Source organism: Kazachstania africana, chromosome 3 (genome assembly GCF_000304475.1).
Source record: "Kazachstania africana CBS 2517 chromosome 3, complete genome".
Taxonomy (NCBI): Eukaryota; Fungi; Ascomycota; class Saccharomycetes; order Saccharomycetales; family Saccharomycetaceae; genus Kazachstania; species Kazachstania africana.
In genome coordinates, this window is record NC_018942.1 from 703,627 (window position 1) to 720,136 (window position 16,510).

The 16,510-nt window shown below is 33.7% G+C and overlaps 8 protein-coding genes across 8 annotated transcripts; 4 read left to right on the forward strand and 4 right to left on the reverse strand.

Annotated features, from left to right (window-relative positions):
- On the reverse strand, positions 1-1,269 carry STE2 (alpha-factor pheromone receptor STE2; the record flags this gene model as incomplete). Its single annotated transcript, XM_003956423.1, has 1 exon — positions 1-1,269. The coding sequence occupies one exon, from the start codon at positions 1,267-1,269 to the stop codon at positions 1-3; it is 1,269 nt and encodes a 422-aa protein (XP_003956472.1).
- Positions 1,270-2,046: 777 nt separating this feature from the next.
- On the forward strand, positions 2,047-3,447 carry GYP8 (GTPase-activating protein GYP8; the record flags this gene model as incomplete). The annotated part of the gene is made up of 1 exon (XM_003956424.1): positions 2,047-3,447. One exon carries the CDS (start codon positions 2,047-2,049, stop codon positions 3,445-3,447), a length of 1,401 nt encoding a protein of 466 aa, XP_003956473.1.
- A 129-nt stretch (positions 3,448-3,576) lies between these two features.
- CAF16 (putative ATP-binding cassette family ATPase CAF16) lies at positions 3,577-4,413 on the forward strand (the record flags this gene model as incomplete). Its single annotated transcript, XM_003956425.1, has 1 exon — positions 3,577-4,413. The coding sequence occupies one exon, from the start codon at positions 3,577-3,579 to the stop codon at positions 4,411-4,413; it is 837 nt and encodes a 278-aa protein (XP_003956474.1).
- A 146-nt stretch (positions 4,414-4,559) lies between these two features.
- On the forward strand, positions 4,560-5,651 carry CAK1 (cyclin-dependent protein kinase-activating kinase CAK1; the record flags this gene model as incomplete). Its single annotated transcript, XM_003956426.1, has 1 exon — positions 4,560-5,651. The coding sequence occupies one exon, from the start codon at positions 4,560-4,562 to the stop codon at positions 5,649-5,651; it is 1,092 nt and encodes a 363-aa protein (XP_003956475.1).
- Positions 5,652-5,720: 69 nt separating this feature from the next.
- On the reverse strand, positions 5,721-7,130 carry KAFR0C03490 (serine hydroxymethyltransferase; the record flags this gene model as incomplete). Its single annotated transcript, XM_003956427.1, has 1 exon — positions 5,721-7,130. One exon carries the CDS (start codon positions 7,128-7,130, stop codon positions 5,721-5,723), a length of 1,410 nt encoding a protein of 469 aa, XP_003956476.1.
- A 406-nt stretch (positions 7,131-7,536) lies between these two features.
- Positions 7,537-8,688, reverse strand: AGX1 (alanine--glyoxylate transaminase; the record flags this gene model as incomplete). The annotated part of the gene is made up of 1 exon (XM_003956428.1): positions 7,537-8,688. The coding sequence occupies one exon, from the start codon at positions 8,686-8,688 to the stop codon at positions 7,537-7,539; it is 1,152 nt and encodes a 383-aa protein (XP_003956477.1).
- A 763-nt stretch (positions 8,689-9,451) lies between these two features.
- HAC1 (transcription factor HAC1) lies at positions 9,452-10,252 on the reverse strand (the record flags this gene model as incomplete). Its single annotated transcript, XM_003956429.1, has 1 exon — positions 9,452-10,252. One exon carries the CDS (start codon positions 10,250-10,252, stop codon positions 9,452-9,454), a length of 801 nt encoding a protein of 266 aa, XP_003956478.1.
- A 1,788-nt stretch (positions 10,253-12,040) lies between these two features.
- Positions 12,041-16,393, forward strand: RIM15 (protein kinase RIM15; the record flags this gene model as incomplete). The annotated part of the gene is made up of 1 exon (XM_003956430.1): positions 12,041-16,393. One exon carries the CDS (start codon positions 12,041-12,043, stop codon positions 16,391-16,393), a length of 4,353 nt encoding a protein of 1,450 aa, XP_003956479.1.
- Between the last annotated feature and the right edge of the window lie 117 nt (positions 16,394-16,510).

A 16,510-nucleotide genomic window follows, 5' to 3' on the forward strand; every position in this document is an offset into this window, starting at 1 on the left:
TTAAGGGTTAGGATCATTTAGTCCTGAAGAGTTAGTATCCGCATTTATATTCTCAATGGTTTCATTTTCATTTATCCAGAAATTTCTTGCATCTTTGTCAGCTTCAGTATTTGGAGTATATAAATCATCAGCAAGAGAAGAATCGTCAAGATCACTTGAATCTGAATTGCTCTTTTGCCATTTCGTTCTTGTCAATTCATAGAAGGCATTCTTCTCTAAGTCATCGATTTTTGTGACTTCACTTCTTGGAGAGCTCCTAATTTGGAATGAATGATTACTGTCCCCGTCATTTGGATGGAATCCAGTGCCGTCACTTTGGGTGTAATCTGAGAGATAACTGTTTGAAATAGTTGTTGTAGACATATTATTATTTGCTGATGCCCACATTGACGATAGTGGTAAGGAAAGTACCACCAACAATGTACTTATGGTAATTAAGACATCCGTACTCTCGGTTGAGCTTAAACTGTAGGCTAAAATGACTATTATTGATGGGACTAAAAGTGATTGACACGTCATGATTAATAAGATATGGAAGCTATCGAATTGTTTGAGACCAAGATAACGTCTTGATCTAATTGCTACCAATAACTTGACAACTAGGGTGAAAGTCATGAAGTTAATTGAAGAGGAGAATAAAATGAACCCGATATTGTAATATTTAGGGTTCACGTAGGACCCATTATATGATGAGATAATAGATTTTATGGCGTATGTCAATAACATTCCGACAGTTGAAATTCCCAGTAAGGTAGAAAGGGCAATAAGCATCAAACTATATTTTTGAATGTTATTATTAGCACCAGTAAACATAATTCTAATTTGGAAGACGAGTGAACATTCAATACAGGCCACTAAAAGTACGTCGAACATACTTGCAGCATTAGATATATTCAAATCATACCTACTAACCAATTGTGGGAACAGCGTTAAGTAATAGGTAACTGAGGTAGAATTAGAGAATAGATATTTAAAGTAAAGTCCCGAATGTATGATAATGAGTATTAAAGATATTTGATTTATTATGAAGATTGGAGTTTTCTTCTTTTTAGAAACTAGCCACATTACTATTGTCGTTAATGTTGCACATCCACATCTTACACCGAACAAAATACCTTCTCTGATTTTTTCATTTACTATGTCATTAAGATAGTCAAATGTTATTGCAGTGTCATTACCATATATGGATGTATAGAGTAGTATGCTTTGAGTTGGATCGTAAGAGGGATCATAAACTAAAGAACTAATATTGTAGTCTGCCATAGACATTTTGAGCGATACTCCATTAAACTTGTAACAGACTTACCACATGTCTGTTCTCTGATACGGATGCTTTTATATATATTTGTAAGTAAGCATCGCTTGGCTGCATTTACTGTCATCGCTGTTTCATGTAATATGCCTAATCGGGCAATTTACATGATTTTTTTTTCAATGGGCAAAACCTCAAAAAGACTCAAACCTGTCAGTCAATAAAAAAGCGTGCAGAGATGGACAACTTGCATGGAGCAGCTTGGAATTTGATGCTTACGTATATTTTTGTTTGCTATGGGGACAATTGACTCGTGGATTATTTCAATAGGTTTTTGTGTTACTGATAAGAGTGTTACAAAAAATGGAGCCATAGTTGATCAATTCGAGGCATGCGTTTTGAACGCATTTCCTCATTCAGTAAAATAATGAGCTTATTATGTTTCAGATGTATGAAAGTAAAACAATATATTCTCCTATTTGATTGTTTATTACTCAACCTGGAGACTAAGCTGCATGGATTACCTTCCATTGCAATCTTTCGAAATTACGCTCAATTAACATAACACTTCAGACATTATAACCCGATATCTACACACATTTCTATACAGCTTAGCTGGAAGTATGACTCGCTGACGTTCAAGTCTGACACCATCTTTTAGTTGGCCTTTTTTTTTTTTTAATCAAATTTTTGGGATATGAGGCGAAAATAGGTGAATTTATTATAGTGAAAGCCACTCTTTTCACAAGCATCCCAGAAGAAAGAGAGAAACGAGTAATCGCTTGAAATTTGGAATGGGTTCCACTTCTGATTCCTACTCATCTAGCCAGGAAACACTGGCTACTTTAGAAAGTAATACAATTTATGATTTCATTCCTTCGTATATCAATCTAGGCTTCCAAAAAGAATTAAAGCTTAAAATCATTCGTGATACTACCAATCCCGTTGTACTGGAAATATTGGGTTCTGAAAAATTTGGATTCATTGAGAATAAAGTTAGAAGTAAGTGTTGGCACTGTCTTTTGTCTAGGCAATTAAGATTAGAGAATTCCAGGAATAATGACGTTCTAATAGATCATCCTGATGAGAATCAAATCAATTTGGACGTAAAAAGATCCTTCTCGTTCGTTGAGAATACCAAGCATAGGGATTTCTTGAAAGATTTACTTTCCCGCATTATCATTGGAATTTTCAGAAAGCATCCTAAATTGAGATACTACCAAGGTTATCATGATATCGTCTCGCTCTTCATATTAGTGTGGCATTCAAATGAGGAAGTGGATTTATCACTCAGTACAATGATATTGAGTGCTGTAGACGCTCAATTTGACACTGTATTTGAGTGTGTGGAAATCTTTACTTTGGTTTATCTAAGGGATTTTATGATGAATTCACTAGATTTTCCCATTGATCAATTGAAATTAATCTCCCATTTAATTAAAGAAAAGGATCCAGACCTATACCATTCTATGAAACTTGATAAAATCAGTCCTTTCTTTGCCATATCATCAATTTTAACTTTCTTTTCACATGATTTAAAGCCAACGAATGAAAATTCGATTATATGGGAAATTTTTGATTTGATAATAAGTAAAAATTCAAGTTTTATACCTATTTTAATCTTTACGAATTTTATTCTTATGCAAAAGCAGAAATTGATTGACCAAATCAATTTGAATACGGAGAATTTTGATAATGAAACAGATCTTATTCATGCTTCAATACAGCAAATTTTACTGACATCTATATCTAATGAAAATTTCTTCTTCAAAATAATGACAATTACAAGATTGAATTACAATCGTGACGTCAAACTTTTATCTAAGGTTTTATTCGACTCAAGAATTATTAACTGTGGGAGCCCGTTGTTAACCACAGCAAAAGGTAATAACAAGACGCTATTTGACACAAAAGATATAGATAATTTGATTGATAAACAAATCAAGATCAATGGGACGCGGAAAAATATCAGACAAACAAACACAAGGTTCAATATAGTCCTCTATCATGTCATTAATAACAAGCATCTCTTGGTCAAACTGTCAATTCTTGTTGGTTTACTTGCCATCATATCAAAATTCTCTAATAGAAACCTCATCTGGGAAACATATCATAAGACCAAGAAAGTGTGGCTAGATCCATTACACTGCCTACTTCATAATCCCACGTCATATCTTTATTCAAATAATAATTAAACTGTGTATTACTTAATAACCACGGCCATCGGAGATTTTTTTTTTCACTTTTTTTTGTAGCATATAAAGATGAAGATTTCCAGAGCATCTGTGAAAAGTGTGAAAGAGCAACAGAGCTGGATCAAGAACATGTCTGCCTCATTAGCTGTTGAAGTAGATAATTTGACGTATACTTTCCCTCATAATGATAAACCTTCTTTGTACAACATTGTGCTGAATATTCCGTGGAACTCTAGGACTCTCTTAATCGGCCTCAACGGTGCAGGGAAGTCAACGCTACTGAAACTATTAAGTGGTAAACATCTTTGCTTAAATGGAAGAATACTAGTTAATGGATTAGATCCATTCAGTCCAAACTCAATGCACAAGGACAATGAAGATGTCCAAATAACTACATATCTGGGAACCGAATGGTGCCATATGAGTATTATTGACAGAGACATAGGAGTGTTGGAATTACTAGAAAGTATAGGTTATCATCATTACAAAGAACGTGGTGATAATCTAATTGAGATTCTGGAAGTTGACGTTAACTGGAGGATGCACAAATTGAGCGATGGCCAAAAAAGACGTGTGCAATTAGTCATGGGTTTACTAAAGCCATTCAGAGTCCTGCTTCTGGATGAAGTCACTGTGGATTTGGATGTCATTGCAAGATCAAGATTGTTAACGTTTTTGAAAACTGAAACTGAGGTAAGAAAGTGCTCCATCATTTATGCCACCCATATTTTCGATGGGCTAGCCAAATGGCCTGATAAAATCATTCATTTGAAAGATGGTGCAATAGTTTCTCAACTGAATTACAAGGCGGACGTAGAATTTGTTAATGATGTAGGTACTGGGAATACCAACGGTAAAGTGACATTCCATGAACATAATAAACCTTCAGTCACCGTAACGAAGGTTAATAGTCTACATCCACTTGCCGTGGCTTGGCTTAAGAAGGAAAACTACAAAGTCGAGTAGTACTGTTTCCTTTTTTATAGAATGATAACTTGTATATATATTCAGACTATATATTATAGATGCGATCAAGATTTCTCAATGACATATATCTACAAATACAAAAAAAAATTAGATCCTTTGAAGAGGGTAGAGCAAGATTAAAAGTGATGAACAAGCTAGATCAAATTGACAATGGCGATAAAAAACTGTATAAATCAACTAAATTTGCATGCATTTACAAAGTGAAAGATATTTATGCGATCAAAACTGTGCCTGTTGATTTCAATGCACCACCACACAATCACAAGAGAGAATTAAAAATTTTACAGGATTTTAACAAAATAGAAGAGTCTGATAAATATATCGTGAAATTGTTAGATTATAAACTAGTGGATGATGAGTTACAATTTTTGCTTCCCTTTGTTCCCTTAACGTTACACGATTTCATGTCTTCTCAATATAAGTCACATAAGAAACGATATAATCCGTATTATAGTACTGCTGAAACTGAATCACCAGAAAAAAAGTATACCAATGGGTTCGAAGTCAAGACGTTGCTAGTACCCTTTCTTACACAAATCATAAAGGCAGTAAATTTTGTGCATAAGCAAAAGATTATTCATCGTGATATCAAACCGCAAAATATAATGTATCAACCTAATGATAATTCTCTAAAGCTGATAGACTTTGGAATTTCATATGACTATAATGATACTCAACAACTTGTAACTGAACCATCATCTGAAAAGATAACAGATGTTTCTACTTCTTTTTATAAGGCACCAGAATTATTGTTTGGAGTTAAAAATTATGATTTCAAAATTGATATCTGGAGTGTTCTTGTCATTGCATCGCAGTGGTTACAATCTGAAAAACTAGGAAATGACTTTATGGTTTTACCGGCTATGTTTGATGATGGAAGTGGATATTTAGAGAACGGAAGTGATATAAGGTTGATTTTATCCATATTTGACCAACTTGGCGTTCCTTCCTTAGATGGATGGAATGAACTCAGGGATTTTGGGTCTGCAGATGCTTTTGCTGGATTATTTGGAGAACAAGGCAATGGAAACTATATATTAGACCAGGAATACAGTACTCAAGTGGGAAGAATGATAGAAATGTTGCCCAAATTGAATGAAATCGATGATGTGAAGCTAAAAAATAAACTTGTTGACCTTTTTTTGAAAATGATACCACTACAAAGTAAAGATAGATGGGATACTGGGCGTTTGCTTCAAGTGCTGGAAACATTATAATAAATTTCTATATAAGTATTTTATTTTTGCAAGCTAGAAAATTGTATATTTACAATAAAAAAAAAGAGCTCAAATGGCAAGTGGATATTGAACGACCCAGTTATTGATTTCTTCCTTTATTGGAATCCAGATACCATCGTTGGCATCAATTGCTGCTTTGAAGTCCTTTAACCTATTCGATTCTTTTGGTAAGCTAGTTTGAGTTTCTTTAGCAATGTTGGTTGCCATATCAATGTATTGAACGATACGAGCAAAGTCATTTTCAGACATACCTCTTGTAGTCATTGCTGGTGCACCGATACGGATACCACCTGGCACTAAAGCTGATTTATCACCTGGAATTGAATTTTTGTTCAGAGCAATATTAAGTTTTTCACAGACGTATTCAACTCTGGCGCCATCGACACCTTGCTCCCTCAAAGAAACCAAAACCATATGAGAGTCTGTACCATCAGAAACTAAACTGTAACCCAAGTTTTTGAACCCTTTTTCCAGTATTTTAGCATTTTTTAAGACGTTTAATTGATATTCCTTAAATTCAGGAGTAGCGGCTTGTTTCAAAGCTGTAGCCAAGGCAGCAATTGTATGATTATGTGGACCACCTTGATGACCTGGAAAAACTGAAAAATTTATTGGATTTTCAAGATCATACAATATTTCTTTACCAGTTTTGGGATTAATGGATCTGACACCTTTTCTGAAAAATATCATAGCACCTCTTGGACCTCTAAGAGACTTGTGAGTTGTTGTCGTGACAATGTCCGCATACTCAAATGGTGATGGAATGACACCCGCAGCAACTAAACCTGAGATATGGGCCATGTCAACCATTAAGTAAGCTCCACAACTGTCAGCAATCTCTCTCATTCTCTTATAATCAATTAGACGACAGTAAGCTGAAGTACCAGCGACTAAAACTTTTGGTCTATATAAGATAGCATTCTTTTCCAAAGTGTCGTAATCAATAATTCCTGTTTCTGGATCAACTCTATATGGGAAGGATTCAAAATAAGTTGAAACTGCTGATATTTTTCTATGTTCTGTAGCATACCCATGTGAAAGGTGACCACCATCAGGTAGATAGAGTCCCATTAATCTGTCGTGAGGCTTCATTAGAGCCTGATAGACTTGTAAGTTAGCTGGAGATCCAGACAGAGTTTGTACATTAACACCCCATCTATCAGGAGACAATGAAAAAGCATTTAATGCTCTTTGCTGACATAAAATTTCAATTTTATCGATATTTTCATTTCCACCATAATAACGGGCACCTGGATAACCTTCGGAATATTTGTTAGATAAAGGTGTTCCTAATGCGTCAAAGACTGATTTGGTGGTAAAATTTTCAGATGCGATTAAGACGATTGACTTTCTTTGTCTATCAATCTCGTCATTTATTAAATTTTTCAATTCTGGATCAGTCTCGACTAATGGAGACGTGATTAATTTTAAAGAAGATTCCGATAGTATGTTAGGCATTGTGGTCTGATAATGATTGCTTTATATGATTATGTGGTATTTAAAAAATGGAAGTATAGAGTTCATGATATAGATGCATGTTATATACACCGCTTTTATATGTTCAGCTCCCTTGGCACAAGAGTCAAACTAGCGAGGTCAGTTTATGAAGTTGAATGGAACTGTGTAAGGTTTTAAAAGATAAGGATGACGTTGAAGTTATAGATAACATGTCTGTTAGCATTACAAACCCATAGAATATAACTCCACAGATGAGAAATACTTAAATAAGTAAGTTTTATTTTTTGATTCTAGCGGGCATTGACACTAAGCCAACAGAGTCAACTTTGACTTTGTTTTTGACTACATATTTTTTATATAGATTTTAGTTGGCCGTGGATTACAGAACCATGAGGGTAGGTGTTTACTATTGTTGCAGAATCTCTTGAATTGCATCAAAGCAACTTCCTAATTGGCCTAAGGAGTCATCACAAGCAGACACGCCCATGTGGCCGACTCTAAAATATTTCGATTTGATTTCTTTCAAAATTCCTGCCGCAACGATGATGTGCTTCTCATTTTTCAAATACGATATCAGGGAAGCTGGATCATCAGCATAAATTGCAGACAACCCATTTGCAGCATTTTTTTCAGAGGAAGGAAGTAATTTTAAATGGAGCTCTTGTACCATTTTTGTTTTGAACCATTTACTGACATCTGCATGCTTAGCCACCCTAGCATCGATTCCAACCAATCCTTTATATTTATAACTAAGAATTTCTTTCAGAGCAACGTTTAAAGCAGCAATCAATTGTACTGGGGGCGTGGCAAAGTAAGTGGCAACACCCAATTCACTATTTTTTAAGACAGGGTACCAATTTTTAATAGAAGCATAGAAACCAGTAGGTTTAGTTTTCTCGTCCAGAGCCACATCCAATGCTCTATCACTAATCATACATACTGAAAGTCCAGGTGCCATACCCAAAGCCTTTTGTGACGCGGAAAGTGCGAAATCCAACCCCCAATCATGAAATTTCAATGTTTCACAACCAAGTGAACAGACTGCATCGACGACAATTAATGTGTTGGGACTAATTTTCTTCACGACTTGACTTATTTTTTCCACATCACTACGCACTCCAGTAGATGTGTCAACGTGTGTCATTATAATAGCTTTATAATTATCTTGCTGTAAAGAATTTACAATTTGATCCATGGGTACGACACCTCCAATGGGGGCTTTTAAAATATTTAGATGTTGTACCTTGTAATTTTGCTCAAGACATGTTGCAAATTCATTGGAGAAGAAACCAGTTGAAAGTAAGAGTATTTTATCATTAATAGGATCGATCAAGTTAGTGCCCACTAGATCGAACCCTAGGGTACCAGAACCGGCAATAATAAGAGGTTGACCCCTTTGAGGATGCGCTTTGAATAAAGATCTTGAATTTTGTAAAGCTTCTTTGAAAATTGATGTAAATTCTGGACTTAAATGTGACAGAGATTGTGAACCTAGGGTATTGATTACATTTTTAGAGAGAGTCACTGGACCTGGAATGAGTAAAGTATCTTGTGACATTTTTCTTATTATCAGTGGTTTGAAAAACGGTGATTTCTGTTGATAAACTGATTTTTTAATTAATGATAGTAACATGAGGGGGGTAAAGTTTTATTAATTTTCAAAAAGCTCTTAAATGATTCGCTTATTCAATTAACTTATAAATTAATTAAGCTCAAAGATGATGGAAAGCTGATATTTCCACTGAGAATTTTGTGTCAAGACGCCTGAGACGTTTTGACAATTTGTAGTATATAATCTATTTGTTTACGAGACATTTTTACTGATAGGTTGCTACAGTATATGGTAAATGCACCATTGTAGGCCATTAGAAAAAAAGATTAAACATTTTAGAAATAAACCAACCAAATAAACAATATATAATTTAAATTTTTATAAAAAAGATAAGACCTATCCACACACACAAAAGAAGGGGAAATACAAATAGAAGAATTTATAAGCTCACTCATTGTATCACGTTGAAAGGAGAACAGCAGTCGCAGCCATAGTAATAACAAAATAGCGCGCCACACTGCTCAGGTGGAAAAGACAAACGTGATTATGAAGATTGTTGTTCATAAATTTCTTGTTTTTTTTTGTAAGACCCTGTTCACATAGTAATAAAATCATATGGTTCCATATTCATCAAACTTGATTGCGCTTCAGACAAATCAAAGTAATAATGGAAGGAAGGAAACTGATTATTCATTCTCTTTTTTTTTTGTAAACTGATGTACCACATATACTAACTACATTTTTTAATTGTTTTTTCATTACTTCTTAATTAATTGGTAATCGCGGCTGGATTACGCCAATTGTCAAGGTCATATGAACCATTTAGGAGATTATTACTATTATTTGTTTGTGTGAAATCGGTCGTGTCTAATTCAAAATATATTGAATCATCTTGGTCGTCTTTATTCATTAGAAGATCCCAATTTTTATTCTTTTCGAAAGAATCATCAACATCCAATGGTGAGGTTGAATTTTTTGTATTGTAAGAGTAATTGTTACCAGAATCGAAAATGTCTTCTTTATCTGTTTCTAAAGTAATATTACTCATTGGGGAGATCATTTGAAATGGGGAAAGAGATGTTGATACAATAGAAGAAACATCCTCTAGTTTGATTTCTGTTTCTTCCAATTTAACGATCGTATCATTGGAGATCATTTTGTTATTACTATTATGATGATGATTTTCATCATCATCTTCTTCCTGCGAATCAATTAGTGAAGGATCTTTATTTTTAATGAAACTAATTTCATTTTCAATGACATCTTTTGAATCTTTCATTGAAAGATATTCATTAACTTTTTCTAATTTTGATTCATCATCTTTAAAAATTGTTAATAAATCAATATCAGTTAATAAAGATTCCATTAAATCACATTTATATTCTAAGAATTTTAAATGTAATCTTTTCTTTTCTCTACTCTGATGAGCAGCTTTCCTATTTCTTAAAATTCTTTCTATTCTTCTTTGTTCTTTTTCTTCCTTTGTCTTTGCTCTTTTTCTTGGTGGTAAAGTTGATTTAAAATCTTTTGGAATATCAATGATTGTTGTAGTAGTATTAATAGTGGACATCAGTAATGGAGACAATAAGTCTATATAATATATGAGAATGAAATTTCCTTCCTTGGAGATATTAAGAAATAAAAAAAAGAAGAATAAAAATATTAAGAATGAGAAAGAAAAGTAATTAATTTGACATATTTTTATCAATTATATATATATATAAATAAAATAGGTTCATTAATTTCAGCACTAATTAGAGCTGGTGGTATGGTAAGAGTGGGAGCGTAAATCTCAAAAATAGCTTATTTTCATCCGTTTCAAAAAATGAGTGCAAAATTCACAAGAGAGAAAAAAAATGTGAGAGAAGGCGCAGACGACGGGAAAAGGCGCAGACGAAAATTTGGCCAGAGAAATCAGAACATGTTCGAGATTTTTTTCCGCATTGGGGAGGTTTTTGCTTTTCTTTTTTTTTTTTTTTCCGGCCAGTGCCATCATCGTGGGCGGAACACAATAGAGAGAGAGGGTGGGCCGTTTATGGCAACTATTTCCTAATTTGGATGGGTGTTCATGTGCAGAGTCAGGGCCACTAGAGGCTCTCTAAGAAAACGAGGGAGGAGAAGTGAAGGAGCGAGGGCGAGGAGGCAAGGATTTCTTTTTAGCGTGAAGTGCTCTTTTTTTTGCACATCGATTTTACTGCTGATTCGAGTCAAGAAAACGTACCGCTATGGCTAGCTGAGGCTTGGTTTGGACAACCTGCGGGGAGGTGAGCGATGAAGTGAGGAAGAACGCATGAGAGTATCTTCTGAGGAGAGACGGAGGAGTTAAAAATACAATTGCAGGAAACACCTACACTCTCTCTTTCCGAGTAAGACGGAAGCGTTAGGGTTAGTCGATGGTGGAAGCTAGGGTTTCCAGTACGCTATGCGAGATAATCTTTGTTTGATTTCTGCAAGAAAAAAAAGATAATAGGCAGAGTTGGGAAAAAGGCATATCATAAGGAACCAGTAGAACTACTTGTGATTTACCTTTCGGAATCCAAAAGACCGTTAGAATTATGAAGGGCATTATCCATCAAAAACTGTTATAAGCAGTACACGTAATGATTTACATAAAAAAGAAGAAGAATTTGCATCTTATTCAGTTTAAACTGCTCTTAGTATTTAATGGAAATAAAGTATCTTAACAAGTATAATTATGATGTGCCGTTGTGGCGATCTCCCGTGATAATCTAATAGTGATTATCACCCTTCTTGGACATTTACATAAAAAATTTTTCTATTGTTTTATTTTCATCTACATTGAATAATTTCTATGAAAACATAACTTGTTTCCTCATTGGTCTTTTCTTTTACCATTGCAATTTTTGCATCTCTTCTTCTTATCTCCAGGGAATTGCCTATGTTACTCCAAAAAATATGTTCGTTGTCTCGCCTAACTTTTTTTTTTTTTTTTTTTTCCATCTCATAATTTCATAATTTCATGTCACGTGGAACAATTACAATTTGCAAGATCCAAAATATTAAGGAAAAAAAAAAATAAGCACTCACCAGTAGATAATCTATAACAGAGCCTTGTCAAACTAAGTTCGTGTTAGACACTAGTAGATAGACTACTTTCAAGGAAGGGTTTATCCATTGTGGTGAACAACATACTAAATATACCTTCTTCTCATACTTTCTGTCATCATCCTTTTGCCCTCTCCCCCTTCTTCTTTTCTCTCTCTATTTCTCAACTAGTATAGAAACTTTTCGCCGCCCACTTTTCCAGACTAATTTATCATAGCACCGATATCTCATACGGTTGTAGTAATATAATACATTATACCATTGTCACTCTTTCAAATATTTACTACCAATTATGGATACATCATCCTTCTATACCGCTGAAGACACGAAGGAACCGTCTATTTCATCTCTTTCATCTATATCATATGATGAATACATACGAATAGCAACAGAGAGAAATCCAACCATACTATTAGAACTAACCTTATCAGGCACAGTTAAATACGTCTCTTCTCAATGGAAGTCAATAGTTGGTAATGATTTAACAATAAATCAACAAATCTCAAATGAAATTGTTGATGAAATAGATAAAAGTATCTTTTCAGATACGATACAAAAGATGTGTGAAAATGATGATCTAAGTTATACTGTCACTTTCAATGTCTGGTCTCTAATAACAGAATCAATACTTACTTTACAAGCTACTGGTGTTCTTATTAAAGATAATAACGATTTACCAAGTTATACAATGTGGATATTGAAACCTTATAAAGATATTGATGTAATCGACGAAATTGTAGATTTATCAAATGATTTTGTTAATATTTTAGGATTCGGTTCAAAATTATTCATTGATTATTTATTAGCAATCTCTGATCAAAAAATTACAAATGAATTTAATTTACCATTACCAAAATTAGAACTATGTAGTATTTGTGAAACTTTTGTTCCTGAATGGTGGCTAGAAACTCATTCTCAAACTTGTATAGTGGAACATAGAATTGAATCCATTATTCAACTTTTACACGATAATTTAGTGGAACAATCTAATTTAATCAATTCATTTTTGGATAATAATGTATCAAATGAATTGATCTATAAAGATTTACCAATATCAACTACAAAATCGGAATCTTTTTTAATAAACATTCTAATTTCATTGTCTGATCTTTGTCAATATGCAATAAATATTAATACAAGTGAAGAAGAATATAATGAAACTTTAAAAAATGATAACACTACAATTAATAATGATTATTCAATATTAAATTTACAAAATGAAAATGAAAAATTTTCAAAAATTATTTATTTATTTTCTCCAATGACAAAATCAAATATAGATAGCGTTCAAAATTGGGAATTATCTTATGATATTACAGATTCAATAACTTCAAATGGTCTAAATCTCTTAGTGACAGATACAATTGATTTGGCTAAAAAAAAAGTTGATGCCGTACTAAGATTAGATAATGCAATGAAATATTCTTTGAGAATTAAAAATGAAATTAATAATCATGTCATTAATGCAATTCAAAGACAAATTCAAGAAAATATCAATAAATTAAATATGATAACATTCAATGATAATAATAATAATAATAATATTCAATCACCACAACCAAAATTGGTACAAAGTGGATTATTTGCAGATTCTTATTTGAAAATTGATGCCATACCAAATTCTAATAATAATACTAATATTAAAACATCAAGTAAGAATAATTCAAGATCAGTAACTCCAACTACACAATTAGGCTTTAATCCCATTGATACAGGTGACAATAGCATCTTAACAACCCAATCAAATAATGCTTCGATAAATATTATTCATTCACCTTCAAATTTCAAAAATAGCATCGGTAACGATAGTAATTCACATTTCCTCACTCCAGAACAATTCCCCAATAACAATGCTAACAACAACAATAATAATAATAATAATAACACCAGCAGTGCCTACCTAAACTCTCCTTCGCTAATGAATCTACCTCTTTCGCCATTATTACTCGCTACGAATCAAATGAAAACAGCACCACCTTCAATTAAAGATTACGACATTATTAAACCAATAAGTAAAGGTGCATATGGTAGTGTGTATTTAGCAAAGAAAAAATTAACCGGCGAATATTTTGCCATAAAAGTATTAAAAAAATCTGATATGATTGCTAAGAATCAGATTATGAATGTAAAATCAGAAAGAGCTATAATGATGATACAAAGTGATAAACCTTATGTAGCAAAATTATTTGCCACTTTCCAAAATAAAGATAATTTGTTCCTCGTAATGGAATATTTACCAGGTGGTGATTTAGCAACACTAATTAAAATGATGGGCACATTACCAAATAAATGGGTAAAACAATATTTAAGTGAAGTAATCATAGGTGTAGATGATATGCATTTAAATGGTATCATTCATCATGATTTAAAACCTGATAATTTGTTGATTGATAGTACGGGTCATATTAAATTGACCGATTTTGGTTTATCGAGAGCAGGTCTTGTTAAAAGACACTTCAAAACAATAAATAATGAATCGTCAAAGAATCAAAAAAAGAACAGTCATACCAATAGTTTTGATACTCCTTCGACCCACAGTGTTAGCAATAACAATAATAACAGCAGTAGCGGTATTCTTGATGAGTCTGAATTATCATTATCTTTGTTCGATTTCTCTCGTTCAAATACTCCCCCACCACCATCTCCCGCAATAACAGCGTCTTCAACTATAACAACAAACACTGCATCTGGACATGCGAGAGTTCCTTCACTTTCTATATCAACTCCATCATATTTAAGAACGGATTCATTAGAAACTTCTTCAGTGGATTCTCCAAGTTCGGATGTGGCTCTCTTTGATACTAAGTCAAGTAATTCAAAGAAAAGACACTTTTTTGGTACACCCGATTATCTAGCGCCAGAAACTATTTTAGGTGCAGGGGAGGATGTTCAATGTGATTGGTGGTCTGTAGGTTGTATCCTCTTCGAGTTATTATTAGGATATCCACCTTTTACAAGTAATACGACAGATGAAGTATTTAGGAAAATTCTGGATGGCAATATCCAATGGCCTCATTTTGATTCTCCCGATGAAGAAGAAGAAATATTATTAAAAAATAGTGCAAAAGATTTGATTTCAAAATTATTAACAATTGATGCGAGTAAAAGGTTGGGGGCCAATGGATCATCCGAAATTAAAAATCATCCTTATTTCGATGGCGTAGATTGGGACCATGTTTACGATGAACAGGCGTCATTTGTCCCTAACATTGAAGACCCAGAAGATACTGATTATTTTGATTCTAGAGGTGCTGTATTGGAAGACTTTGATGAAGCAAATGGTTTTGAAAGTAAAAATATTAAGGAAACGGATAATAATCGTTCACATCACAATAGTGATATCCCTGAAATACATTCATTTCATTCTAGTGAGTCTTCTATTGTATCTCCATTATTAAATGCTAATACCCCAAGAAAGTGGTCAGCTCCCACTGCTCCTGCAAATTCTACCAATGGACATCCAACGAATCCTCCCCCTCCTTTACATAGGTTAAGTATTTCATCCGTTTTAGAGTCAGTTAATCCTCAGGATTCTATTGCTACCAACAAAAGTCCATCTACTATGAAAAGTTTATCACTAGCAATTCCTCCTCACATGAGAGATAGAAGAACAAGTAAATTAAATGATCCTCAAACTGAATTTGGATCATTTTACTTTAGAAATTTGTCTGCTTTAGACAAGGCAAATAAAGACGCTATTAACAGATTGAAGAATGAACACAAGGACTCTATTGCTGGTCATAGGAGAACTTTGTCGGTTTCATCATCCGAGATCTCAAGTGGTAGCGGTAAAATAAAGACCAATAAGATAACTGGTTCTCCTATAGTTAACAAGAGTTATTTAAAATCGGATACATCATCAGTTAGATCCTATTCACCGGGAAGATCAACAAGTCTTGACCAGACAATTCCATCAAGAAAGGGAAGTATAATAAGCTCTGAAATATCAACACCACTTAAAATGGATTTTAATCATATAAAATCACCCAATTTATCAGCATTTAATGAATCTGATTCAATGAAATTTAAATCTCCATTATCTCCATCGACACCTAGTATAAATAGAACCTCAAGAGTTCATTCTAAGATGAGTACGCCGGTACAGATGAGTTCATTAAACGAATTTTCTACACCGGAGGACAGCAATAGGCTACAAATGATTTCCAAAATGAATTCGCTTCGAAGGAAAAGGAGTACAAATACTCCTGACGGCAGCATCAGCTATGACCTGGATATTTTGCTATGTGAACCTATTCCAATACATAGATATAGTGCCACAATGGACTTGGAAAATCTGGGCTGCACTGTGATAAGTGCTGCCACAGGAGATGAATTAGTTACAAAAGCTACTAGTGACATTAAGTTTGATCTAATTGTTACAACACTGAGATTACCAAACGTTTATGCCACGGATATCATTAAGTTGGTCAAACGTGCTAACTGTGTAAATTCAGACACCCCAATTGTGGCTGCTACAAACTATTATCAAGACGCTGTCAACACTAAATTTTTTGATGATGTGGTAGAAAAACCTCTCAGTCGTGAGAAACTCCGTAAACTCGTATCTAAATACGCTTTAAAGAAGTCCCAAGAGGAAGAACACACTATTGTAAGCGATGTAGAAGACCTTCAGGTGACAAAATAAGCTCGTTTCATTATATTGAAGCTTTCTTGTTCAAATGAACCCGTTGTATGAGCGTTTATTGTATCGTTTTCTACGTAGCGACTCTTTTCTTTTCGGCATCGAAAAATCTGAAAATTT